Below are 27,859 nucleotides of genomic sequence, written 5' to 3' on the forward strand. Positions count from 1 at the left end.
AGCACCTATTTTTACATGAGACAATCATTGTATTAAGATATAGTTTTACCATTTCCTAAAGTCCACACTCAATTATTCTGAGGCATGTATAATGTGAATTATATGGATCATGATATTCAATTAAATAAAATTACATGATTAGAGGTAATTAGGAGTTGTGAAGTGCCTGGAACATATGAGGCATTTAATAGATAAAAATAACACCAACGAGTATCTTACTTAATATTTCTTTGCCAGAGAAAAAGCAATATTCTTGTTAGTTAAATTAATTATTATGTTTCCTGTGTGTTAGTCTGTTTTAGCTATTGCTTCATTTTAATATCATTGCAAATTCTCGCCACCTTGTTCTTGTACAATTGTGTTTGTTGGTTTGGTTGCATTTGATCTGTATCAGTGACTTATTTATTCTTATTTGTCCCCTCCCCTCTTTTACTGAATGTAAATGTCTACCATTTTATTCTGATTTACCACCTTTTATGTTTTTCGTTCTATCCTCCAAGGAGCAGCTTACTTAGAATTTCTAAAAATTACATTTATGTTCAACCACCACAGTGATAAAAATGTTAAACTTGATATTTATTTTAGTGTCTTAATTTGTTCAATTATCTCTTATATTAAAAATGTATGAACACATGCACATTTGAACTCTATCTAGTGATTACTGATTGCTTCCCCTTTTTCTGGGTTATCTCAAATTGAAATATATGTCTATTTTCCATAATTACTACCGAATAATAACACATGTATATAGAAGCATATGGTCATCAACAAATGGAATTTAACCCTCTTTAAAACTAAAAAAAAAGATATATATATAATATATATTATATATGTAACTATATTATGTAAATTATGATAAACACTGATGGAGTTCATTTTTAATAATTTAGGGGTTGTTTTGCAGAGGCTTATACAATTGAGACAGGAATTTATGTAACAGTTTTCTCTAAAACTGAGAAATGGCCATATCCATGAATTGCTACAATTTGGAAAGATAGTGCTGGGACTTTACCTTCCCCAAGTCTCTCTTTGCTCTTTTAATGAATCATAGTGTCACAGAATCACTGGGGATTCCATCCTCCAAAGACCCTCAACCAAATATAAGCACAAGTGAGGAAACTGAGAGAAAGGTCTAAGCGTCATCTCAACACCAGGTAGGTGTTATATTTATGTGTTCTAACAAAGGAATTACAAATGCCTCTCCAGTTTTCCAAAACAGCAACTCTTAATACATGCTATGAATGGAATGTGAAGAAAAATCATCAGCTTCAAATCCATTCAAATTATTGAGATAAGTGAAATAGAATTAGACCATTACCACATCAGATAGCTCTTTTTCTTTCTTTCTTTCTTTTTTTTTTTTTTTAAGATTTTATTTATGTATTTGATGGAAAGAGAGAAAGCACAGCTGGGGGAGCAGCCGAAGGAAAGGGAGAAGCAGGTTCCCCGCTGAGCAGGGAACCTGATGCAGGGCTTGATCCCAGCACCCTGAGCTCATGACCTAAACCAAAGGCAGCAGCTTAACTGAATGAACCACCCAGTTATCTCATCAAATAGTTCTCTTAAAATAATTACTGGGTTTGGGTTGTCTGGGTGGCTCATTCAGTTAAGTTCCAATTGAATTTTGGCTCAGATCATGATCTCAGGGTGGTGAGATCAAGACCTGTGTATGGCTCCCTGCTCAGAGGGGAGTCTGCCTGAGATGCTCTCCCTCTCCCTTTGCCCCTCTGGCTCATGCTTTCTCACTCTCAAATAAATCTTTAAAAAAGAAAATTAAAGGGTTCATTCCCTATTTTCTCAGGTAGCTGTATTTAGAGCTTCATATAGTTATGTAAATTACAAAAGGAAATTTATTTAAAGAAATTCTTTAAAATTTAAGTTTAATTATGACAAGCTGTGAATTGTATTAAATCTGAGAGAGTGGTGATTTTCGCCCTGTTACCAGAGCTAATTTTTAGATTCAAAGATTAATTTATTCTGTACAACTGACTTTACAGTTAAAGAAAAATGGCATGAAAGTCAGTCTGGATGAAAATTACTACTTATTAAATGAAAATCAAAGAAACACATACAAAATCAGTGACTTAAGAGGGACCTCATCGTCAAAGTAACAAATTGAATTGTTTAAAGTCAAGGGAGGCAGGCAAAGCTATCTAAACGAAATGAAACAAACGAACGAAAAAAATCAAAGATCCAAAATATTACTTTAGTCAAAAGCCATTTGTCCAGTATGTCAATAGACAGTCTGGTGTCTGTTTTACTTTGATTATACAGCAAATATTTAGGGGCTGTGCCAGATAGTTTTCATATATTTTCTTATTTAATTATCACAGCTACCTTCTGAGAAAGATTCATAGAGGAAATGGCAGTTAAGCTAGAAACTGAGACTTAGACATGATATCACAGTTTAATTGAGCAAAAAATAATGTGTTCTTCTTTTTCACTTCTGGCATTTTAGTAAAGTAGACATGATCAAAGCAATCTGGTCCCAAGGTTTACAATATTTGAATTGTTACTAACTTTACACCACACCGTGAGTAAAGGGCAGAGATCCAAACTCATGTCATTCTCACTTTTTATTCAATATCAGGAAAATATTATTCCCAAAGCCTGGATTATGAAACACCATATTCATTAATGTTCAATAAAAAGATTCAATTGTCAAATTAATGTGAAGCATGCTTTATTTTTATTTCTCTTATTGGAAACTCCCAAAGTGTAACAGTCCACCATGTATTCCTATAAATCTTGGAGTGAAAAAAGATTTCCTCAAAAATTATTTAATCCTGGGTTTCTCTAATATACCAGCTATTATAACCTCATTTTTAAATGTATTTTGGGATTATATGAGAAAGCCTAAAATAAAATTAATTTAATAATCCTTTTCTTGATAAAAATCTGCATCCATGCATGATCTAATGTACCTAAAGTATATGCATTGTCCTTGAAATTAGACTTGAGGTCTTTTGACTGCAGAGATCAAAAACATATTAAAAAGTATCTTGATTCAAAAAAAAAAGTATCTTGATTCAATCTTAAAGAAAAAAAAGTCTGATATGGACTAATTCACACCATTGGCTAATAAATGCTCTTGGAAATCAGAAAATGAAATGACAAATATCTGTTGGAATAGCAAAGAACAACTTCCTGGAACAATTGAGTTTTAAGAAAGAAGTAATTTACGTAGAAAATGATTACTTTTTTTCACTCTCTATTCTAGACATCCTTATTTCTCATTTTCCATTTTTTATGGATAGTCTATAAATCTAATCATGTTTATATTGTGTATATATATTATTGTGTAACATGTATATTTTATTTCTTTTATTGTTTTATGTATTTCTTTATTTTATTTATTATTATTTTATTTATTTATAGTTACTTATTATTTTGTCTAAGTTAAAAAGATGTCATAGACAGTAGTTTTGCTAGATGTCTCAGAAATTTACCTGTTACATACTGAGTTTTTGTGTACTTTGTTAAGGGATGTTTTTCCAAAAATACAGGGTCCTTGCCTTATGTTCTGGCATCTGGAATATGCTGTTACCCCAGGTCCATCTCCTAAACTCTTTCTGTTAAACCTACATTCCTATGAGGCTTTTCAAGGGAGTTTGGATTCCTCCAACGTTCTCACAGGGCATAAAGTCAGTTCACACCCCCAGAGGAAACTTTGAATCAACCAAAGTCTCTTATCGGGCTGACTTCTCCCACTTCCTTTGGACTGTGATTGTTAACTAAGATCGTGCAGTTTTCTAAAAATGCTGGTTGACTGAATGCACATATTCATGCTATACGCTGTTTATTTTCATTGTTCTCTTGCTCCCTGCAGATCCCCCATAGTGGGGGACACATAAATGGCCAACAGAAATGTCAGTGTGGTAACGGAATTCATTCTCCTGGGGCTGACGGATAACCCTGATCTAAATATTGTCCTTTTCGTGGTATTTCTCTCAATCTACCTCGCCACTGTGGTGGGCAATGTTGGCATTATCACAGTCATCTGGGCTAGTGCCCAGCTCCATTCTCCCAAGTACTTTTTCCTTTGTCACTTGGCTTTCTTGGATTTCTGCTATGCCTCAGTCTTTATTCCTAGAATGCTGGTGAGCTACACAACAGGATGGAAAGTCATCTCCTATCGTGGTTGCCTCCTTCAGTACTCCTTCTTCAGCATGTTCCTGACCACCGAATGCTTCCTCCTGGCAGCCATGGCCTATGATCGCTATGTCGCCATTTGCCGCCCCCTTCATTACAAAGGCCTCATGACCCGCACGTTCTGCGTCCACTTGGTGACTGCTTCCTACCTGGTAGGTTCCGCCAGCTCACTTACCCACCTGAGCGGCTTGCTCAGCCTGTCTTTCTGTGGGCCCAACGTTATCAACCATTACTTCTGTGATATCCCACTGCTCTTTCAACTGTCCTGTTTGGACACCCAGTACAGCAAGATTTTATTTACTGTTCTCTCTGGCACGACATCAGTGACTACCTTTCTGATAGTGGTTAGTTCCTATCTGGGAATCCTCCTCACTGTCCTGAAATTACACTCCACAAGGAGCAGGTATAAGGCATTCTCCACATGTGCATCTCATCTAATGGTAGTGACTCTCTTTTATGGAACAGTGATATTTACTTATCTGGGAAGCGGCTCTAACTACCCACAGGATAGAGCCAAAATCCTGTCCGTGTTTTATACTCTTTTGCTGCCAATCCTGAATTTCCTGATATACAGTGTGAGAAACACAGAGGCCAAAGAAGCAATGAAAAGAATTATTTTGAGAAGAATATTGGCTCAGTGACGGTGAATTTTCAAGAAGAAAATTTAAGGAATGTTTATTGATTCTGTAGGCAGGTGCATTGTTAAATCCTTGTGAGATTTGTTGGAGGGAAAAAAATGGTATTTTCAAATGTATTCGTTATTGGCTTTTGGAAACACACACACACACACACACACACACATATATATATATATATATATATATATATATATATATATATAATAGGTATGCATGCATATATGTACATATACACACACAATACATTCTGCCTGGGAGGAAATACATTTTCTCCATCCTCTTATGTTTACTCTTTGAGGACCTTTGAACTGATACAAGATTAACAGGCAGAGTTTGTTCATATGTATATAAGATGCACAAAAAAAAGTAGATTGTTCAATAGTTAGAGAATGGGAGTTCATATACTTAATTTAGTATGTGAAAGGCTTTTGTAGGAAGACCAAATGGGCTTTTGAGGGAACAAAGGAGAGAGAAAAGATTCTGTGAGATTGCTCGTTTATAAAGGGGCAAGTGGTCTTCTTTGTCTTCTTTCTTGGCAGACAAAACCCCAGGGAGAGAGCAGTTACAGCAGCCTGACTCTTAGAGGTTCCTGCTTTTAGTCAGATAAGAGAAACTCTGAAAAAGCCTCTCATGCATCAATTGAATCCAAATGGTCTCCAGTTGAAAATAATTTTATGCCACTATGTAATTTGGATCTGTTATATTTGCAAATAATTATTTTGGATCTCTACTAACTCAATGAAAATCGGTTACAGAAAGTACCCTCAATCTTCCTTCTGCTTTACAACTCTAGAGGAGCTGACTTATTTCACAAATGAGAAAACAAGGGATCAGTAGACATCAATGCTCACCCAAGACCAGACAAGATCAACCTCTGAGAGAATTCAAGCACACACATATCCACACACTTGCACATGGACTTCCATCCATTTTTAAGAAACAAATAGAATTCCCTGTGTGTACTTTGTATTCCATCTTTACCTAGAACTGTTACAACTGAATATTTAGCTTAAAAAATAATTCCACAACCTCTTTTTTTTTCTTTTTAGAGAAAGAGTGTGTGAACAGGGGAAGGAGGGCAGAGGGAGAGGGCGAGAAGAAACTTAAGTAGGCTCCATGCTGACCATGAAGCTTGATGTGGGGCGCAATCTCATGGCCCTGAGATCATGACCCAAGCCAAAGTCAGGCGTCAGACACATAACTGACTGAGCCACCCAGGTGCCCCTCCACAGGCTCCTTTTTCAGGCAATTCCATTTCTGCCCATTGTTCAATATTTCTTTTTAAAGTAAGCTCCACACAAACATAGAGCTTGAACCCACTACCTGGAGATCAAAAGCAGCAAGCCTTACCAATGGAGCCAGCCAGGCATCCTCGGTGTCAGTTGTTTAAAAGAAATACCAAACGACAATGCAAAGGTATTCTGTCATATCAGGTTATATTAGGATTCACTTAAAATCAGGCTTTAGGAAACTTCCATAAAACAGCTACTTGAAAATACTGATAAAGATGTAATATATAGATATAATGGAATATTATGCAGCCATCAAGAAACCTGAAATCTTGCCATTTGCAACGATGTGGATGGAACTAGAGGGTATTATGCTAAGTGAAATAAGTCAATCAGAGAAAGACAATTATCATATGGTCTCACTGATTTGAGGAATCTGAGAAACAAGAGAGAGAATCATAAGGGAAGGGAGGGAAAAATGGAACCAGAGAGGGAGACAAACCGTAAGAGACTCTTAATCTCAGGAAACAAACTGAGGGTTGCTGGAGGGGAGGAGAGTGGGAGGGATGGGGTGGCTGGGTGGTGGACATTGGGGAGGGTATGTGCTATGGTGAGTGCTGTGAATTATGTAAGACTGATGAATCACAGACCTGTACCCCTGAAATAAATAATACATTATATGTTTAAAAAAAAAAAAGAAGAAAAAGAAAATGCTGATAGTTTCTTAAACAAAATGACTATTAGGACCCCATGTTGCATATCTTCATCATTCTATATACTATTTATTGTTCTGCTTACTCAGCTGGGCATCAAGAACTCTGTCCAGTATCATTGTTGTCACCACAATTGTTAAGCAAGTAAGCATAGACTTTAGCTAACAGCACTTTTGCAATAGCTAGTGAACAATGGCTTTGAGTGTGTGAAAAGAATGTTTATAAAAAAAAAAAGAATGTTTATCAAATGGAATGATATCTAGCTCATAGCAATAAATCTATCCTGTTAAAATCTGTAAGTCTGTGGAATTTTTTTTTCTTAGTGCTTGACAAATTTAGATAAATATGTAATATAATGTGTTAAAGCAAATTTTATTTTACTGTTTCTATACTGTCCATATTTTCTTCCAGAATAATCCCATTGTCAAATATTTTAATATAATAGCTTTTCAGTAATCACTGTTATTGTTATAATCAAGCATCCAAAAGCAAAACTATCACCTAATAAGGGAGATTTTGGACAATGGTAAGCAGTTTTCTGGATATCTCATAATCACAGACTATAATTTAATGTTACGTTGGCCTACTAAGGTGTCCATCTCCCAGTGTTACATACTTTGGAGTTTTTTTATAAAGAAATTTATATCACAATGATAAAGTCTGTATATAAATCTTTATTTTTCTAATTTTCATCTTAATGGATTTCTGATAATGAAATTTTTTGGTAAAATACATAGAAAAATTTATTTTGATACTTCGTTAAATTACCTTCCAAAAACCTTCTATAAAACCCAATTCTTTTATCAATACAATTATGTTTATTTAAAAGTTTAGTTATTTAACCTCATAGAAATAGATAATAATGTACTTCACAATAAAATTTCATAAATAAGGGAAGTTGAAACCCATAATGTAAAAATTAATGAAGATAGAATGAATGATTGTGCTCTTTTTCCCCAAATTACTAATTGATTCAGAAGCAATTTGAGGAGATAAATTTCCTCTGTTCTTCTTACAAAAAAAAAAAAAAGGACTTGAAAACATGGTCAATGGATCAAAATTAAGAAAACAGCAGAATATTAAATCAAATAGAAAGAGTGAAATCAATGGAAATAAGCATTCTGAGAAATTATAGATAAAGGTATTGTTTAGGAATACCATTAAAACCACAAAGAGGTGCCTGGGTGGCTCAGTCGTTAAGCATCTGCCTTCAGCTCAGATCATGATCTCAGGGTCCTGGGATAGAGTCCCACTTTGGGCTCCCTGCTCAGCAGGGAGCCTGCTTCTCCCACTCCTACTCCCCTTGCTTGCATTCCCTCTCTCACTCTCTCTCTCTCTGTCAAGCAAATAAATAAAATCTTTTTTTTTTAAAGGTTTTATTTATCTGACAGAGAGAGAGTAGGCAGAGAGGCAGGCAGAGAGAGAGAGGAGGAAGCAGGCTCCCCACTGAGCAGAGAGTCCTATGCGGGACTCGATCCCAGGACCCTGAGATCATGACCTAAGTCGAAGGCAGAGGCTTAACCCACTGAGCCACCCAGGCACCCCTAAAGTCTTTAATAAAAAAGAAAAACCCACACAGAACATAGATGTATTTAAATATTTGTTACAAAAGTTATAAACTGGCAGAGTGAATTTTCTTAATAGTTTAAGGCTGATATATAAAAGAGCAATAAAAATTAACTTCTCTGATCTGGAAGGACATTAGTTATATAATAAGATAGTTTCTCCAACAGTCCGTAAAGGACTTTAACCAACCAAAGTTTTCCCTGAAGTTTGCTTTATCTATGGCTGTGCTTTGTGATGATCTTGTTTCTGGTTATGGTTTTTAAAATTAAAGCAGTATAATTTAACATAATTTGATGACATGAAAATGAATGAATTCTTTCTTTAGATATATAGCCAACCTGAAGATATATGTTTGATTTTGTTGCTATTAAAACCTCCATTAGTAGTAGAATGCTAATGATAGACATCTATCTATAGACATCTAAAGGTATCTATATATCAAGCTATTTATAGATAGACAGTTTGTATGGCAAAATTAAGGCATTAAAGTGTTTGGCCCTACTTTAATGAACAGTGGTCAGACAATTCTGAATTAATATACATAGATGTAAATATTACACATTTCAATGTTCCAATTTATTTAAGTTCTTTTGCAGGAGAAAACAACAATGCAGATAAAAACATATCATGTAGACGTATATGGAATTGAAAAGGTCAGGGCACAGACTGTAATTGCTTCATTATTGAAAAAATGTCATAAAAAGAAGGGATTAGATTTGTTTTACAGGGTTTGACGGATTTAAGAAAGTATAAAAAGAAAGAAATTAAATAAATTTTTTTTAAAAAGTAAATAAGAAACTAAAAAAAAAAATTGAATTAAGTGCATTTGGAAATCAAAGAAATATATCTTTAACCCTAACTTGAAGCTGTGTGGAAATACATTCAACTCAATGTAATGAGGCTTTGCAATATATGATATCCTGAGTTCAAGGGAGATGCATAGAGAATAAAGATAGCTTGAAAGATTCAAGCCAAAGACGGACAACAATTTGGTGAGAGTTTGAAGGGAGCAGTTTTAATTATCAGATGGATGTTATGTGTGTTGACTGAATGCCATTTCAACAGTTAGGCATTGTGCTGATGGATATTAAATAGTTTATAACTTAGGAATTTCAAAGAGCTGAAGATGGCTTCTTTTTTGGTGCCATGTTCTTTTTTCAAAATTATAGAAATGCAAAATTGGACGAGATGTTATAATCTGTTCTTCTGGTGAGAAAACCAAGTACTGAAGAGAAGGAAATGCAACTATTACTTGTCGGGTAATTAGTGGCAGTCTGAATTTCATTCCCATTCCCTTATAATTGTAAATGGCATTATAGAGCAATTTCTTTTGCAGGCTAAATAAGAGAAATAAGAAAGTCTGAGAGTCACATTCATACTTTTTTTAGATATCTGAGCATTTAATACTCACCAAAGAAATATAGTTATTTTTATGAATGTCCTTCGGATTCCTAAAACCCAGCATTTTAAAGTAATCTCACTATGGTACCTGTGCCTAGTTTCTATTCTTATACTATTCTGTTTCTGGACAAAAGTATTTCCATACATTCAATCACACCAGTCGATTATCTAGCAAGTCAGCATAGATTTGTCTATCTTACTTTATTCAAATATTTATTGTTTTGGATATTATTGACTCTGGTTCCCAAATACCCTTAAAATCAGTTTCCTCTCCTTCATTAATCATCAGTGCTGCTGTCTCAGTTCAGGTCTTGTGTTCTTGAACCCTAACTGTTGAAATAGTCTTCTGACTTCTTCCGTCACTTCCCTGCCCTTCCCTGTGTCTCTATTCTTATATCAGAAAAAGGTTTTGGTCATAATTCTTCCCTTAATGCCACATACATTCTCTCATTTTAATAATTTATACTTATCTTTAATCATTCTCCAGGGCCAAGAGCAAGAACTCCCATCTTTCTAAAGATCTTCTTGATAACATCCTTGAGAAAATTAGATTACTTCCTCCATTTCTCTATGATTGCACTGTATTGTGACAATGGATTGTGAACTTTTGTTTTTACTCTTCATTCCTGTTCTTTTTTAATTTTTTAAAATATTTTATTTGTTTGACAGAGAGAGAAAGCGAGAGAGGGAACACAAGCAGGGGGAGTGGGAGAGGGAGAAGCAGGCTTCCCGATGCGCAGGGAACCAGATGTGGGGCTCCATCCCAGGACCCAGGATCATGACCTGAGTCGAAGGCAGGTGCTTAATGACTGAGCCACCCAGGCATCCCTGAACAGTTTAGTCCTGTAAGGAAAAGACTGCATCTTACTCAACTTCATAGTCTCAAGATTACTGGGATAGTAATCTTGAGATAGCAGGTACACAATACTTATTTGTTTGTCAATACTTACTTATAATACTTACTTACTTGTTTAATAAATCAGTGAGTTAAGTATTTCAAAGAGTGCTTTTTGTTTTTTGTTTGTTTTGTTTTGTTTTTACTTATGATGTAATAGCATATTTAATACTGAGGAGTAAATAAAGACAAATTTTAAATTAGGAGATTTTCCATCTAGTACAGTTAAAAAAATTCAGACACTTTTAAGAGTCAGGTTTTCAATAATATTTAAAGTGTTGGGCATATAAATAGTAAACAAAGATATAAGGAACTATTCCAGATGCATAGTAATGAAATATATACCTAACAAAATAACCTTTCATTTATTGAGCTCTATTATATAAGGAGCTTATATATAAAAAGATATAAATCATATAGATTTATATCTATTTATAGAAAAGATATAAATGGTCAATGGAAGTAAATATGATGACACTGATGATCAAGGACAATCCTCATTGAAATTAAAATTTGTCAAACCACTCTAGACTGTTTTCCATTAATATGTAACAAAAAGTTCTAAGTTGGTCCCAAAACAGTGCTTCTGGTACTTAGCTAAAGGAAACAAGTTAACATTTACTCTGAATTACTTTAAAAAAAAAAAAAGAGAGAGAGAGAGAGAGAGAAATCATGATGAATGTAATGTCCAATGGTGTAGAAAACAGTTTAATAAACATGGGTGTACAGATGTAATAGATTATTGCAACCTCATTTATACAAGATATTTTGTATATAGTATTTAATTTCATCTTGACAAACACATGAGGCAGGTACTACTTTGTCGTTTTGTAGATACGGATGCTGAGGATGAAAGAGATTAAGAAACGTTCACATGGTCATAAGGTAGTGAATGGTATTTCAAGACATAAACTCAGAATTATGTTTCTTAAATCTATACATTTTTAACTATAACACAGAGTCTTCATTTGAAAAGTTATAATTACAGAGACTTGGAAATTCAAAAGCATCAAGAATATGTGTGACATATTCTTAAGAGAAAAATATGGGTGCACACATAAAAATAGAATATGCAGTCCAGATTCTGGATTCCAAATACATAAAAGATGGCAAGGCTCCTTGGAGAAGTAGTTGTTTCTGGAGCTGAGTTCAGGAAAATATAAGATGAGCCTGGAGCTTATTGTTCTGCCAAAATGTAAGAGGTGAGAGGAAAAAAAAAAGCATGACCAAAGAATAAAGTATGTTAAGAGTTAATTCAATGATGGTTCCATAGCAGACCTGAAATAATTTAAGCAACAAAATTAATGATGGTAGTGCTGGATAATCCAAAGAAAAAGTAATTATAGTGAGTGCATATCCATATAACTAGCTAACGAAATAAATATACACAAGAAAGAACAACTCTTCCTTACAGAATAATTTCATTTAAAATATGTTGAAAGGTCCTTTCATAAAGGTGGCAGGGAAGGTGAAGAAAGAAAACACTTGCTCCTGCCAAAGCTGAAGCCAAAGCAAAGTCTTTGAAGGCCAAGAAGACTAAAAGGCAGCCACAGCCACAAAAAATGACCTGCACATCACCTGCCTTCTCAAGGCCCAAGACACTGCTCTCTCAAGGCAACCCAAATATCCTCCAAAGAGCACCCCAGGAGAAACAAGCTTGACCACCATGCCATCATCAAGTTCTCCCTGACAACTGATTCAGCCATGAAGAAAATGGAAGACACCAGCTTCCTTGTGTGCATTGTACATGTCAAGGCCAATAAGCACCAGATCAAACAGGCTGTCAAGAAGCTCTATGACAGTGATGTGCCCAAGGTCAACACCCTCAGGCCCAATGGAGAGAAGAAGGTGTATGTTCCACTGGCTCTTTGAAGATGATACTTTGAATGTTGCCAACAAAATCAGGATCATCTAAACTGAGTCCAGCAGCCTAAATCTAAATCTTTTCCCAAAAATAAATATATAAATAAGTAAAAAATAAAATAAATTGAAAGAACGGGAAAATGGAAATTTGCAACAACAACAACAATAACAACAAAAACCACATAATAATAATTGGCAGAGGGAACATTTTGGTGGGTGCCCAAAAGAATAAAGAGAATATTTACATAGTCTAAATTATCTTCCTCAAGTGTATATAAATTACAAAGCAAAGTCCTAACTTTATGGTGAAAAATTCCCACAGACACTATAGTAAGTAAGTGATCCAGTTTAAATCACTAGTAATATCACTCATTAACATCATGTATCCCCAGAGAAGATGAAAGGGCAACACACCACCTCTCTGGCATATTTTCCCTGTAATGAATTACCTCCATTTAAACACAAGAAAAATATCAGGTAATCTTCTACTAAGTGCTTGATGAGTAATCTTGACAAGTTCATAGTCACAAAAGAAAAGGAAAGAAAATGGGAAAGTCAGAGATCACAGGAGACTAGGGAGTGATGACATTAACCCAGCACAATGTTCTGGATTGGATCCTGGAACGGGGGAAAAAAAAAAAAGCATTTGTGGAAAAACTGGTGAAATTGAATAAAATACACAGTTTAGTTAGTATTACTGATTCAATGTAAATTTTTTTAGTGGCAATATTTGTACTGTGATTAAGATGTTAACTTTATAAAGCTGGATAAAGTACAACTCAAAACTGTAAATCTAAAAGTATCTAAATAAAATACTGAATCTAGCTGACAACTGGAACTCAAAATGGCTGATAAGAGCAAATATGAATTCAACTGAGATGACATTCATTAAATTTATTAAATGTCCACTGATCCTATACCATAGTCAACCATAAGCCTAGAGGTTCACCACATATCAGACTACCAAAGAACTGAGCCAAATTTTGAATCTTGAAAGAAGCAACTAACTCTAAGTGATGTGAAAGCAGAGGCAAGATCATTCTCATCTTTGAAGTCTGAGAAAGCATAATGCATGCATACCTCAGAGATATTGCATGTTTGATTCTAGATCCGTACAATAAAGTGAGTCAAATGATTTTTTTGGTTTCCCAGTGCCTATAAGAGATATATTTGCATTATGCTGTAGTCTGTTAAGTGTGTAATAGCATTTTGTCTAGAAAATCAGTCTGCACACTTTAAAAGCGCTTTATTGACAAAAATGCTAACCATCATCTGAGCTTTCAGTGAGCCATATTTTTTTTTTTTTTTTTTTTTTTTTGCTGGTGGAAATTCTTGCCTTAGTGTTGGTGGCAACTAATTGATCAGGCTGGTAGTTGGTAAAGTTTGGAGTCATTGAGGCAATTTCTTAAAATAAGATGACAATGAAGTTTGCTACCTCAGCAGATTCTTCCTTTCACAAATGATATGTATACCATGTGATTCTTTTTTTTTTAAGATTTTATTTATTTATTTGACAGACAGAGATCACAAGTAGGCAGAGAGGCAGGCAGAGAGAGAGAGAGAGAGGGAAGAAGGCTCCCTGCAGAGCAGAGAGCCCGATTCGGGACTAGATCCCAGGACCCTGGGATCATGACCTGTGCCAAAGGCAGAGGCTTTAACCCACTGAGCCACCCAGGTGCCCCACCATGTGATTCTTTTTGATAACATTTTACTCACAGTAGAACTTTGTTAAAATTGGAGTCTATTCTCCCAAACCCTCTCACTGGTTTATCAACTAAGTGTATGTAATATTCTAAGTCCTTTGTTATTTCAATAGTCTTTGTGGCTTTTTCACCATGAGTAGAGTCCATTTCAAGAAATCATGTTCTTGGGACACCTGGGTGGCTCAGTTGGTTGGGCAGCTGCCTTCGGCTCAGGTGATGATCCCGGCGTCCTGGGATCGAGTCCCACATCGGGCTCCTTGCTTGGCAGGGAGCCTGCTTCTCCCTCTGCCTCTGCCTGCCACTCTGTCTGCCTGTGCTCATGCTCGCTCCCTCTCTCTATGACAAATAAATAAATAAAATCTTTAAAAAAAAAAAAAGAAAGAAATCATGTTCTTTGCTCATTCATAAGAATCAATTCCTCATCATTAAAGTTTTATCATGAGATTGCAGCAATTCAAATATAATAATGGCAACATTTCAAATATTGCAAGAATTACCAAAGTGTGAAGAAGAGACATGAAATGAGTAAATGATATTGGAAAATGACACCTACAATCTTGTTGACACAGAGTTGCCACAAACCTTCAATTTGTTAAAAAACAAATAAACAATAACAACAACCCACAATACCTGTGAAGCCCAATAAAGTAAAATACAATAAAACAGTCTTGTCTGTACCTGTCACTTAATAGATGCTCAATAAATATATGTTGAAGGGTCTGGGTGACCCAGTCAGTTAACCATCCAACTCTTGATTTCAGCTAAGGTCATGATCTCAGGGTTGTGAGATTGAGCCCCACGTCAGGCACAGTGCTGGGCGTGGAGTCTGTTTAAGATCCTCTCTCTTCCTCTGCCCCTCCCTCCCTGTTCCTTCTCTCTCTCAAAATATATATATACATACATATATAAAAACATTCATTGAAAAAATGAGTAAGAGAATGGGTGGAAAAATGAGTTTTCAGGTATACAATCCAAGTCTTTCAAAGTCTTATTTTTTCAGGATACATAGAAGAGCAAGACCAAACACCTACTCCATTTCTTTTGTCTCAATATCTGAGTACACCGATTATCTAGAAATGGTATGGTACATATATAATAGATTTTATTCCTTCTTAAGAATCTCTGAATGACAAGTAGGATTAGAGATGCATTTTTCCAGTTCCCAATGAAGAATCTGTTTGGTTTCATCGTCATAATACCAAAATTTAAGTAAACATAAGTAAATAAGAGACTATAAGAATTACAGAAGAAAATAATTTAATTAGACAAGTCTGTAGATCCTTCAAACCTGATGTTTGTCAATCATCCATGGACATGAGGAATTTTTTTAAAATTTACTTTTGTGGGTCTGATCCTACTAAGAATGTTTTTTAGGGGTGGGTCTAGGAAGTTTCTTCAAAAAAATAAACAAACAACAAATGGGATAATGATGTAAATTGAATTCCTATCAGCCAATCATGAAACTCAGAGCAGAGAGTAGAGTTTGATTTTTTTACTTGAAGTTTCTTATTTATTTTCCTAGATAGCACGCTTGTTCTCAATCAGGATTTTGTGCATGCACCATTGAACACAGTCAGCTAAAAGTCACTCAGTGCCTGCAATAAAAATAAATATGTAGATGATTTGTTGACATCGTAGTAGCATAATTTCAATATATAATAATACCATTTGATCAGTAAATAGGAAAAAGTTTATTTTTCCTTGCTGGGAGGGTTGTCTAGGAAGCCCAGGCAGAAGCAACAGTAATCTGATACTCTCTGACATTGTGTATCTCATATATTTTTATAATATTTAGTGCTTTAGAAAAGCTTCGTATATACACATATGTATGATATATACATTATATTATAATTACATCATATATGCATATATGTTGCATATATGTAATATCACATCATTGTATATGTGTTGTTAAATATATGATTGTATATTATGTATCACATCATATTATATTATAGTCAAATATATTATATAATATTTTAATATATTTAAGTATATCATTTATAATATATAAACATGTATCATGTATATATTACATATATGTTAATATAAAAAACCCAAGTTTCAAAACTATATCAATTACATTTTTCAGTATGTTTATATAACCATTTAAATTGAAATAATACAAAAGGAAGGAATATGTATTTCTGAAAACTTCTACTGGAAATGTATCTCAGGCAAATTAAGGATAGGCTTTGGGGTACAATTAAAATGCAAATCTCAAGGGATGCTAATTGGCCAATTCCCTTATGATACAAGCTTGAGAATTTAAGGAACAGATGCTGCTATGAGAAGACTGTTAACACACTAGATTTCTGAAGATAATCCTTTGTTTTGAGACTGCTTTAAAAATATATGAAGAACAAGACAAATCCTGAATATGAATCTAGGTTTGAGCTAAAACATTAAATTTTAATTATCAAGAAAGCATATAAAAATAAAGTTATCTTAGTTAACTTAGCTGTTTTATTCTATTTTATCAATGGAAGGTAATAGACACATTACCCAGAACTGTCCTCAACACCAGTATTTTTTTCATCAATTCCATAAAATTATTAGAGGTCCATTATATAGGAAAATTAGCTCTGGGCTAAACCACAGCAACAGATCAAAGCCATCGTATTAACAATTCATGAGATCCAGAACTGTAAATGAGGCAAGTGTATGTCAAAATTAATGGTGAATTTGGTGAATATTGCGTGTTTTCTCTTCTGTCCTCTGATTAACCTGAAAATAACTGGAAGATGTCTCACAGAGAAGGTGTCCGCTGGATAACTAATTCCCAGGTGAGTCTAATCTTATCATCTTCTTTCTGTAACTCTGTGTGTGTGTGTGAGTGTGTGTTTCTCACACTGTAAACCTTTTCCTTTTTACATGCTCGCCTATTCCTTCTAGTAAGACTTAAGAAAAGTGCTTCTAATAACAGGCAAGACAAAATTCCTTCATTGATTAAATGCTTGTTAAACAAATTGGTAAAGAATAGGGGCTCTTGTGAAGGTGGGACACTATTAACAAATGATTAAGTCTAACTGATAGAACGTCAAGTCCCTTTGGGTCCACTCAGATGGAGTGTCAAACATCAGAAACAAACTTGCATTATCCACCATATTTATGTCAACTGAATTAGGCAAACATGTTCTCTGATTTTCTAATAAGATCACCTTGTATTTTAACCCTTTGTTGTAAATATAGCAAATCGCATTTATTTTACTATTTATAGTCTTTTTAGTTTTGACTTGGAAACTGCTGTTTTGGGTGACCCATTGGTTATTGCCTGGTGTCATCAATAACCATGTGCTTTATGTTGGGAGCAAACATGTTTGCTGAGTGCATATGCAAAACAATTTGACTATATTATACACGAATTCGTGTTTGGCCTTAGCTAGCCAATAGAAAGCATATGTGACAAAAAAAGCAAGTATGAAGAATTTTAGCATTCACATATAAAGTAAGCAGGATATTTTATATTTTTTTTCTTACAACATTTAACAAAGCTTTATTGAGTCAAAGAAATGATTGGATGTATAGATGTGACCCTATAAAGTATCTGTTAGGTGTTGACAAATTAAGACTGCCACACAAGGGTATCATTAAATTCACAAATTATAGAACCTTCTCTCCTTAATAACCTTTATACTTTCTAAAAGTATCATATAATTAATTCCAGTAGATAAATTGCTAAATGTATGATTTGGGGCCCAACGATAGGCTGAGGTAGAAGAGGTTGCGTACCAGGGGGAGTCTCTTCCAAAAATCCTTCCAGATAGCTATCTTTTAGAGGGCTACCAATTCCACACAACTGTCAGCTTGGAAGTTTTTACTACTATCTGCCAGTTCTAATTTAAAAAAATGGAAAATCATGTATAGATTCTCAATTAAGTCGAAGTCACTAACTATGTGCTTGCCATCTTTTACTGTCTCATTATTGACTCAGAGTCTAAGTAAACTCTGATTATTAGGTCTTTAAGTTTGAATCATTCTCTAATTTTCATTACTGTCATTCAGCAGGTAAGTCAAAGGCCTGAGTTGATACAAATGACTGGGAACAATCTCACTGAGGTGACCTTCTTCATCCTTTCTGGATTTACAAATCACCCTGAACTGCAAGTCAGTCTTTTCTTAATGTTTCTCTTTATTTATCTGTTCACTGTTTTGGGAAACGTTGGGCTCATCACGTTAATCAGAATAGACTCTCGACTTCACACCCCAATGTACTTTTTCCTTAGCAACTTAGCATTCATTGACATATTTTACTCCTCCACCGTAACACCCAAGACACTGGTAAATTTCCAGTCCCAACAGAAAACCATCTCTTTTGTTGCCTGCTTTGTTCAAATGTACTTTTTTGTGGGGTTGGTGTGCAGTGAGTGTTTTCTTCTGGGATCGATGGCCTATGACCGTTACATAGCAATCTGCAATCCCTTATTATATTCAATGATTATGTCCCAGAAAGTGTGCAACTGGCTGGGAGTCCTGCCATATGCAATAGGCTTCACAAATTCTCTGGTATCAGTCTGTGTGATAAGCAGCTTGGCATTTTGTGATTCCAGCATCAATCATTTCTTCTGTGACACCACAGCTCTTTTGGCCCTGTCCTGTGCAGATGCCTTCAGCACAGAAATGGTCATCTTTGTTTTAGCTGGGATCACACTTCTCAGTTCCCTGCTCCTCATCACGGTCACCTACACTGCCATCATCTTAGCCATCTTGAGGATCCAATCTGCAGCAGGCAGACAGAAGGCCTTTTCCACCTGTGCGTCCCACCTCATGGGAGTAACTATCTTCTATGGGTCCCTGATTTTCACGTATTTGCAGCCTGATAACACATCATCCTTGACCCAGGCACAGGTAGCATCTGTCTTTTATACCATTGTCATTCCAATGCTGAATCCACTAATCTATAGTCTGAGGAACAAAGATGTGAAAAATGCTCTCCTGAGAGTCATACATAGAAAACTTTTGTCATGACACATCTGTGCACATTACCATGAAAACACACTTAGATGGCTTCAGGCATTCAATTGCTCCAAGTCAGGAAAATCTTGATGTAAACTCAGAAGGCTTAACATAAACTAAATGATAACTTAGAGACTTGAAATTTGGGTGGTGAATTATTACTTTATTTGTTTATATTGAATACTAAACTGGTATATTAGGAGTTCATTTCAGTATGTAGATTATATATATCAAGCACCATGACAACAGGCACTGGTTAATATAGAAAATCTCCTGTCATGTGGATTAGTTTTATCACACAGTTAAAATTTGTACCATTTGTCTGTGAAACGTGAGCTTTGCTGACAAAGAAAATGATGTTTACGGAGTATGGTCTCTATCAAATGCAGCAGAGTTTAATTTCTAAAAAAACATAATGTGCTTCCCAAAGTTCAAACATTTGGTAAGCATTTCAGTGTGTGCCTTTGTGTGTGTGTGTGTGTGTGTGTGTGTGTGTGTGTGTGTGTGTGTGTGTAAATAAAGCACTAGCTATGGCACAATTTCTAAGGCATTTGGAAGTATATTATAGAGATTCTTGCTGTTCCAAATCAGGCAGAGATGCTTGGTGAAGTCTATAGTATTAAAAGGAGAAACTGGGTTTTTATTTTGTTTTTCCTTAAAAAGAGACCGCAATTAATGGACTCCCCCAGGCATTGTTACAAAATGTTACCACTGGAAAAGATGTGTCCTTCAGTACTGCCTTTACCAATCACTGAGCAGTAAACCAAGGAACTGCAGATCAGTTTAAAATGTATGTTGAAAGGAACAGCTGATAAATTTGATGAAGAACTTCAAGAAAATTAGTGTGATCTATATTTTTTCTGTCCAACAAGAATGTAAGCTCTTTCAGAGAAGAGTTTGCTTATTCATATTTGTGCTCTCCATATTTAGGAAATGTAACATGGACAAAATATGGAGGTAAATACTTTCTTAGTTGTCTGTTTGCTGGTAGAAGTACAGTGATCAATCCATAAAGGTGAAACATGCTGCCTTTCTCCATTTATATCTTTCTTGAGTAGAATCTGGATAGTCATGTGTATATTGGCACTCAAAAAATTATCAGCTTAATTGAAAATTCTTATCTCTAGAATTCTTTCAAAAACATTTCTCATTTATATGTTAAAATCGGCATAGTAATTAACAAATATATTTCTTTTCAAAGGATTTTTTCCCTCAGTGGTTGGGATATAGAAATAAGTATACACAGAATTATACTTGATATATATGATTTTAAATAATTGGAGTACCCTCATATATCATACACCACAAACAAACCTCCTGTTAAGAAGATCAGTTGTCAGGGTGCTCAGGTGGCTCAGTCGTTAAGCATCTGCCTTCAGCTCAGGTCTTTAAGGGTCCTGGGATCAAGGCCCACATTGGGATCCCTACTCACCTGGAAGCCTGCTTCTCCCTCTCCCACTCCCCCAGCTTGTGTTCCTTCTCTCACTGTCTTTTTCTTTGTCAAATATATAAAGTCGAAAGAAAGAAAGAAAGAAAGAAAGAAAGAAAGAAAGAAAGAAAGAAAGAAAGAAAAGAAGGAAGGAAAAGAAAGAGAAATAAATGAAGAAAGAAAGAAAATCAGTTTTCAGTCTTGGGAGTGGATGATGGTAATGTACGTGAAAGGATCTATATGTGCGTATATACATATATTTGCTTTGGAATTTTTAATTTTCTTCTCTGATCTATATAACTAGGGTCTTACTCATGCAAATTTCATTTTACAATGCAAGATTTTACCCTACAAACTATTATAAGTAACAACTTATGAAACATACTATACTTAAATATGGACCTACTGAGGCTACTATCTATCTCATTAAAATCACCTTTTATTAAGCCTACGTGAGAAATTTTTCCTTTTAAGCATAGTGTCAGATTCAGATTGGCCCTTCTGAAGATTTTTCATCATCATTGAGAACTGTTAAACTGATTATATTTCCCTTCTTCTTCCTTTTTCCACCAAAGATTTTCATCCATGCATTTTAAATACAATGCTCAATTTTTTATAATTTTGTGGCTTTTGCACATGATTTATATTAGAACATATAATGTAATTGTATATTATTGTATGTATGTATGTATGTATGCTACATTGTATGTGTATTCTGCTGTAAATAATTTCAAGATTTAATATTTGTTTAACATGAATAAAGCTATGTATCTAATTGCTTTGCTATATTATTAATATTTTCTTGGTGATCTCTGCCTAGGAGCAAAAACAGAGCACACTTCTCTTGCTCATTGTAAGAAGTAGAAATATATTTTATTTGTCCAAAATTATGATTAAATGCCCATTTATGTTTTTCAATATGTTCTTCATGTTTCTTGCTGGTCTACCTCCCATTATTCTTTCCTCCAGATGCATTTTGTACCTTCCTTCTGGACCCTGTAATACACATCTTTTCACAAGGGTCATGCCTATCTTTGTCTTTTCTTCTTTTCTTCAGTCCTTCCTTCTGCTAGACTCTCCCAGAAATTTTGCCATTGGCCAATCCAGAAACCAACTCCATAATCTCTAGGACTGTGTCCCAGAAATGATCATAGTATGTTTAATTTGCCAGTTATCTTTTTCTTAAAAAAATATGCTGGAAAAATTATTCAATTTAAAATATGTTTGCTGCATCAGGCCTCAATATAAAGATACTGAATGTTACTGAGTATTCTTTTTTTTTTTTTCAGGCTGTTAAACCTGTGGTGCCTTTGTCATATACCTGTTAAACCTGTGTATTCCTTGACCATGTGTTCTATTTCACCACCTTTAACATACCTTTTATAGCAAAACAAAAAATCGTAAGATTATTCTTCTTAACTTGTTTTATTTTAAGAAGTCTTGCAGAAATTCCTGAAGAAACAACAAATTGCTCAATGAAAATAAAACATATTGATTAAAATTGACTTCTTGATATCAGGTAGAGTTAGACTCACACTTGTGCTCATACAAAGATTTGAGGCTTATTCAGAAAGAAATGTCAGAATTTTGTCTGATAATTGGAGAAAGTAGTGTAGAATAAATCAGGATTTTGCACTGGATCTTTCCCTTTCAAAATGGGTAGATAAGCTGTCTGAAAATGACTAAAGACAACAAATAAGAAAGGAAAATTCATTTCAGGAAAGAAAACTGGAAATAGTGATATTAAGAAATATAAAAATACTAAAGAAAATATAACTGATTTTATATTTATTAAGTGTAATACATTCTAAAAAGACAAAGACTATCAGGGTGAGTCAAAGTGCAAACTCCCAATGTTTATAGCAGCATTATCAGTAATAGGCAAATTATGGAAAAAGCCCTAATGTCCATCAATTAATGAATGGATAAGAATGTATATATGTACACACACACACACACACACACACACACACAGAGGAATATTACTCAGCCACAAAAAAGAATGAACTCTTACTATTTACAATGACATGGATGAAGCTAGAGAGTATTGTGCTAAGCAAAATGAATCAGAGAAAGACAAAGACCACATGATTTCACTCATGTGGAATTTAGGAAACAAAACAAATGAGCATGGGGTTAAAAAAAAAAAAAAAAAAAGAGGAGAGAGAGAGTGAGCCAAACCAAAAAATAGACTCTTAACCATAGAGAACAAACTGAGGGTTACTGGAGGGGAGGTGGGTGGAAGATGGGCTAAACAGGGATTAAGGAGGGCACTTGTGATGAGTACTGGGTGTTGTATGTAAGTGGTGAATCACTAAATTCACTGAATTGTACACCAGAAACCAACATTACACTGTGTGTTAACTAACTGAAATTTAAATAAAAATTTGGAGAAAAAAGTACAAGCTCCAGTGTGGTTTTTTACACAATTAGTACCAAAATAAAGTGATGTAAAACATTAGGAATGTAACTAAACCAAGGGAGAGTTTGTTCAATTAATGCACAGCAAACCAATAAAACCAGACACTAAGCCTTCGCAGTAGAGAAAGATAGGCTATTTATTGGAGGGGCAAAACCAAGGAGAATGGCGAGCTAATTCTCTGAAGTCCTGAACACCTGATGCCTTGCAAGTGAGGATTTTTAAGGGCAAAATCTGAGACAGTCTCCTGAGTAGGTGAAGGCATTGACTGGAAGCCCATGAGGTCATCCTAGCAACTGTCCTGGTGTCACTTCCTCAGGTCCTCTGGAGGTCTCTTCCATTTCAAGAGACTTGGAATCTCAAAATATTTCTTTATTCTTTATATCAGAGAGTTCATTAGGTACATCTGATGATTCTATCTCTAGGGTAATGCTGGCTCACTCCTTGTCCTCTAGGTTCCTTTGAAGGACAAGCATCCTTATCCTTTGAGTTTAGGCTTATGTGTTCTTTGACTGGTCCTATGCTTGGGGTTCATAGAACCTCCTGTGTTCATTCTTCCATCTGAACTGACAAGATGGACCCCTGCTTCTGGAAGAAGAAATGAATTTTGCAATACATTATTTTTACTATTCCATTTGCCTGAATCTCACTTCTGCAGATATTTTTGTGTCTACTTCACTTCTTTCAGTGTGGCCCTCTACCTGAAAAAAAAAAGATTATTTTAAGAGAGTTAAGTCCAACTGTCTCCAAGCACTCTCTTCCCTTTGCTTTTCTCCACAGACACTTCACTGGCATTTCTCTGGTCGCCCCAGCCCCCAGCACAGAATGATACCACATAGTCCTTGCTATTCCTCCAACTGCAAGGTCCATCCAATGCATGGAGCCTTTGCATGGATGTTCCTTTTGTCTGAAACACTGTACTCCCATGTATCAATATGATTAACTCTTCCTTCCTTCAAATCTTCATTCAAATGCCAATTTTTCATTGAAGCCTACCTTACCCACATGATTTCTGATTCCTTCCTCATGTCCCTACTCCAGGACTCTCCATTCCCTAAGCTGTTCCACATTTTAGTTTTTTTTTTTTTTTTTTTTTAAGATTTTATTTATTTATTTGAGAGAGAGACAGTGAGAGAGAGCATGAGCTAGGAGAAGGTCAGAGAGAGAAGCAGACTCCCCGTGGAGCTGGGAGCCCAATGCGGGACTTGATCCCGGGACTCCAGGATCATGACCTGAGCCGAAGGCAGTCGTCCAACCAACTGAGCCACCCAGGCATCCCTCACATTTTAGTTTTTTATAGTACTTTCCCCTCCTAACATGTTGTATCACTATTTTTTGTATTTTTTTTGTTTCCCCCTGTTAAGAGTCTATAGATATAATAATATTTCCCAAAACAATGCTTCCTCAAACAACAAAAGCAGAGACATTTGAAGCTAAAGGTGAGTGCATATTCAGGAAGGGTCTTACACAATAGGGGATTCAGCATAGAATGGGGGGATGTGGGGGGTTGGGGGCTGGGGGGTGGAGAGTCATCTTAAGGTGAGAGAGTCCAGGTGCTGGCTGATCAAAGTCTGGGGAGGGCAGGCAAAGGTTAGTGTCATCAATTCTCTGGCTCCAATTGGTCCAGTATTTGAGTGCTCAAAGAGGTTTAAATTCTGCAAAAAAAAAAACCCCAAGAATATGCTTTGGTTAAGAAGTGCTGGTCAGGCATATATCACAAGACAGCCAGGACCTAAAATGATTTTTCTCATGTTAAGAAAGCTTTGTCCTGTCCCTTTTTTGGAGGACACCTAACTCTTTCTGCTTGCAATCTCCCATGTAAAAAAGAATCATTCAGGTTATTAAACTTTTGTTTTTCTTTTGTTAATATGTTATTTATTATGGGAGAAGAGGGATGCCTAAAACCAGAATCTAGAAAAGTAAAGATTATTTTTCCTTCCCCACAAAAGGAGCAGAGGGAATAAAATGATAAAACTTAGATAACAATTGATGAATTTGAAAGCAAGAAAAGCAGAAATAGTTTCTTCACTACCCCGGTCAAAAATTTAGAGCATCACGAAGGAAAATCAAACCATCAGGCCCTTCACTGTGTGGCTTCTAAGGGAAAAGGCAACTATTTTCTCAAACCGAACATAGCCGCATTTAGTCCTTGAACTTTTGTTCTTGGAAACATGCCAAGCAATCTTCCTTGGAAATTGGTCCACAGGGATGACCATACAACAGATTATCATCAGTCCCCAGTATATGAGGTGCCCTGGAATTATCAGGGCAAGACATACTCTGCTCTGCTTATGTTCATTCTAGCTTCCTGGTATTCTTTTTAGAAATAATTTCCTGGCAAATTTTCCATTTGACCAGGACCTGAACAAGATTTCTAGGTTGCTTAATTTTTGTCTCATAATAAAAGAAAATGAATACACTAAAATTTAAAAAGAAGTTATCTCAAAAAAAACAAGTATTATATCACAGAAAATTTCAACTCAAATGGTTATCAAATTTGATTTGTGAGAAAAATTTGAGGTTGACAAACTTCTAAGCAGATAATATTGGAAGGGTTTTTTTTCTCCAAATCTGGTTCACAGTAAGTATTATTCTCTCAAAGTTAGAGGTCTTTAGTTAGGATCGAATTTAATGGGGACATTATCAGAATAGTATGCATATACCTCTCATTTAGACCTTACCCCAAATAATGCCAGGATTTGTGAAATCAGAAATATAGAGTTAATGGAATCAGAGTCTATAAATAAAGACCATAGTTAATTTTGAATAATCAGGTTAAGAAAATATCCTATCTTTTGAAAATTAAAACTAACATGTGGTCTATAATTTTAATATATCTTACTAAAGTCCCCTAAATTTGAAATCTGTAATTTGTATTAAATAATATTGAAAAAAAGACACAATAATTAAAACTTGTTTTTATATCACCGTTTGTTGTATACCCAACTTTTTTTCCAGGTTTGTTGAAATTTATTGTAAGCAGGGATATAGTATTATATGCATGCTTTCTGGAGACAGTCTATCTCGGTAGAATCAGAGTGCTAACACTGTAGAGCACTGGCTCTGAATAAGTTACTCAAACTGTGCCCTTTTTCTTGTCTTAAAAAAATTGTGGCTAAGAGTGACACCTATGGAAGAAGAGTCTCACAAGAACTAAATGCATTAAGACGTATTTAGAACTGGATCAGTCTCATTTTAATTATTCGATATAGTAGCTTTAATTATATTGTATTCAAATGTCAATTCATGCCTACTTTTATAGTTGGCAATCCAATTAAGATTGTTTTTCGATCATGGTCTTTAAACCACTCATCATGAGTTTCTAGAAACACAGTTATAAATATGGCATGTGGTTCCTATAAACACAAACCCTTTGGAAGTCACTCCTGCTAAATATAAAATTTGATTTCTTCACAGTGCACAGCAGCTGGCACTATGGGTACAAAGAATAACACACAGGTGCCTGATTTCATTCTTATGGGGTTGACAGATTCTGAAGAGGTCCAGCGGGTCCTCTTCATGCTGTTTCTGCTCATATACCTGGTTACCGTGCTGGGCAATGCAGGGATGGTACTGATAATCCTCCTGGATCTCCAGCTGCACACCCCCATGTACTTTTTCCTCAGTCACCTCTCATTTCTGGACCTCAGTTACTCAACTGTCATCCTACCTAAAACCTTAGAGAACTTACTGACCTCCACCAAGTATATTTCCTATGTGAGCTGCTTCACCCAGATGTACTTTTTCGTTTTCTTGGGGGCCACAGAATGTTTCCTTCTCTCCTCCATGGCCTATGATCGCTATGTTGCTATCTGCAATCCTCTGCACTACCCAGTGGTTATGTCCACGAGATTCTGCTGTTCCCTTGTCTTTGCGTCCTATTCAATTGGCTTTGCGGACTCCTTTGTCAATGTGCTTTGCATGAGAAGATTGCATTTCTGTGACTCCAATGTAATCCATCACTTTTTCTGTGACACATCCCCAGTTTTAGCCCTGTCTTGCACGGACACAAATGACATAGAAATCATGATATTTATTGTCGCTGGCTCCACCCTAATGGTGTCTCTTATCACGATATCTGTGTCCTATGTGTCCATTCTGTCGACTATCCTGAAAATTACTTCCACTTCAGGAAAGCGAAAAGCCTTCTCTACATGTGCCTCTCATCTCCTGGGAGTCACCATCTTTTACGGCACTATGATTTTTACTTATTTAAAGCCAAGTAGCTCTTACTCCTTGGGAAAGGATCAGGTGGCTTCTGTTTTTTACACTATTGTGATCCCCATGCTGAATCCACTCATTTATAGCCTTAGGAACAAAGAAGTGAAAAATGCTTTCATTAGAGTCATGAAAAGGGAGAGGGCTCTGGGCACTTGAAATAAGCAATGCTAAACTTTTAAGCTCATCCTGCATCATCCTCTCTACAGTGTATTTCCTTTGTCTCCAAAACCAACTGAATCCTTTGTTTTTATTTCCATCAAACCATCCTTTACTTCTCCAAATATGATCTTGGATATTTCCAGGAAGATGTCTTTAGAAATTCCAAGTTATAATAGAAAGCCATTAGGTATGTTTTAAATCTATCATCTAAATATATGTGTTTGGGAGCACCTGGCTAGCTCAGTGGACTAAGCCTCGGACTCTTAGTTTTGGCTCAGGTCATGATCTCAAGGTCATGGGATCCAGCCCCTCCTTGGGCTCCATGCTCAGTGTGGACTATGCTTGAAATTCTCTCTCTCCCTCTCATTCTGCCTCCCCAATAAATAAATAATAAATAAATAAATAATAAATCTTTAAAAAATAATATATGTGTTTTTAAGAGCAACTGATATGCAAAATGAGACAATATAGTTGTCTTTTAAACAATTTCATACAAATTCCCATGAACAGTCTAA

General features: G+C 35.4%; 3 protein-coding genes across 3 annotated transcripts; all 3 read left to right on the forward strand.

Annotated features, from left to right (window-relative positions):
* The first annotated feature begins 3,733 nt into the window (after positions 1 to 3,733).
* On the forward strand, positions 3,734 to 4,793 carry LOC125078349 (olfactory receptor 1052-like). Its single transcript, XM_047690844.1, has one exon. It carries the CDS (start codon positions 3,855 to 3,857, stop codon positions 4,791 to 4,793), a length of 939 nt encoding a protein of 312 aa, XP_047546800.1. The 5' UTR covers positions 3,734 to 3,854.
* Positions 4,794 to 18,195: 13,402 nt separating this feature from the next.
* LOC125079848 (olfactory receptor 8I2) lies at positions 18,196 to 19,128 on the forward strand. The gene has a single exon (XM_047693575.1). The coding sequence runs from the start codon at positions 18,196 to 18,198 to the stop codon at positions 19,126 to 19,128; it is 933 nt and encodes a 310-aa protein (XP_047549531.1).
* Positions 19,129 to 26,399: 7,271 nt separating this feature from the next.
* LOC125079849 (olfactory receptor 8H1-like) lies at positions 26,400 to 27,341 on the forward strand. The gene has a single exon (XM_047693576.1). It carries the CDS (start codon positions 26,400 to 26,402, stop codon positions 27,339 to 27,341), a length of 942 nt encoding a protein of 313 aa, XP_047549532.1.
* Positions 27,342 to 27,859: the final 518 nt, after the last annotated feature.

Source organism: Lutra lutra, chromosome 10 (genome assembly GCF_902655055.1).
Source record: "Lutra lutra chromosome 10, mLutLut1.2, whole genome shotgun sequence".
NCBI lineage: Eukaryota > Metazoa > Chordata > Mammalia > Carnivora > Mustelidae > Lutra > Lutra lutra.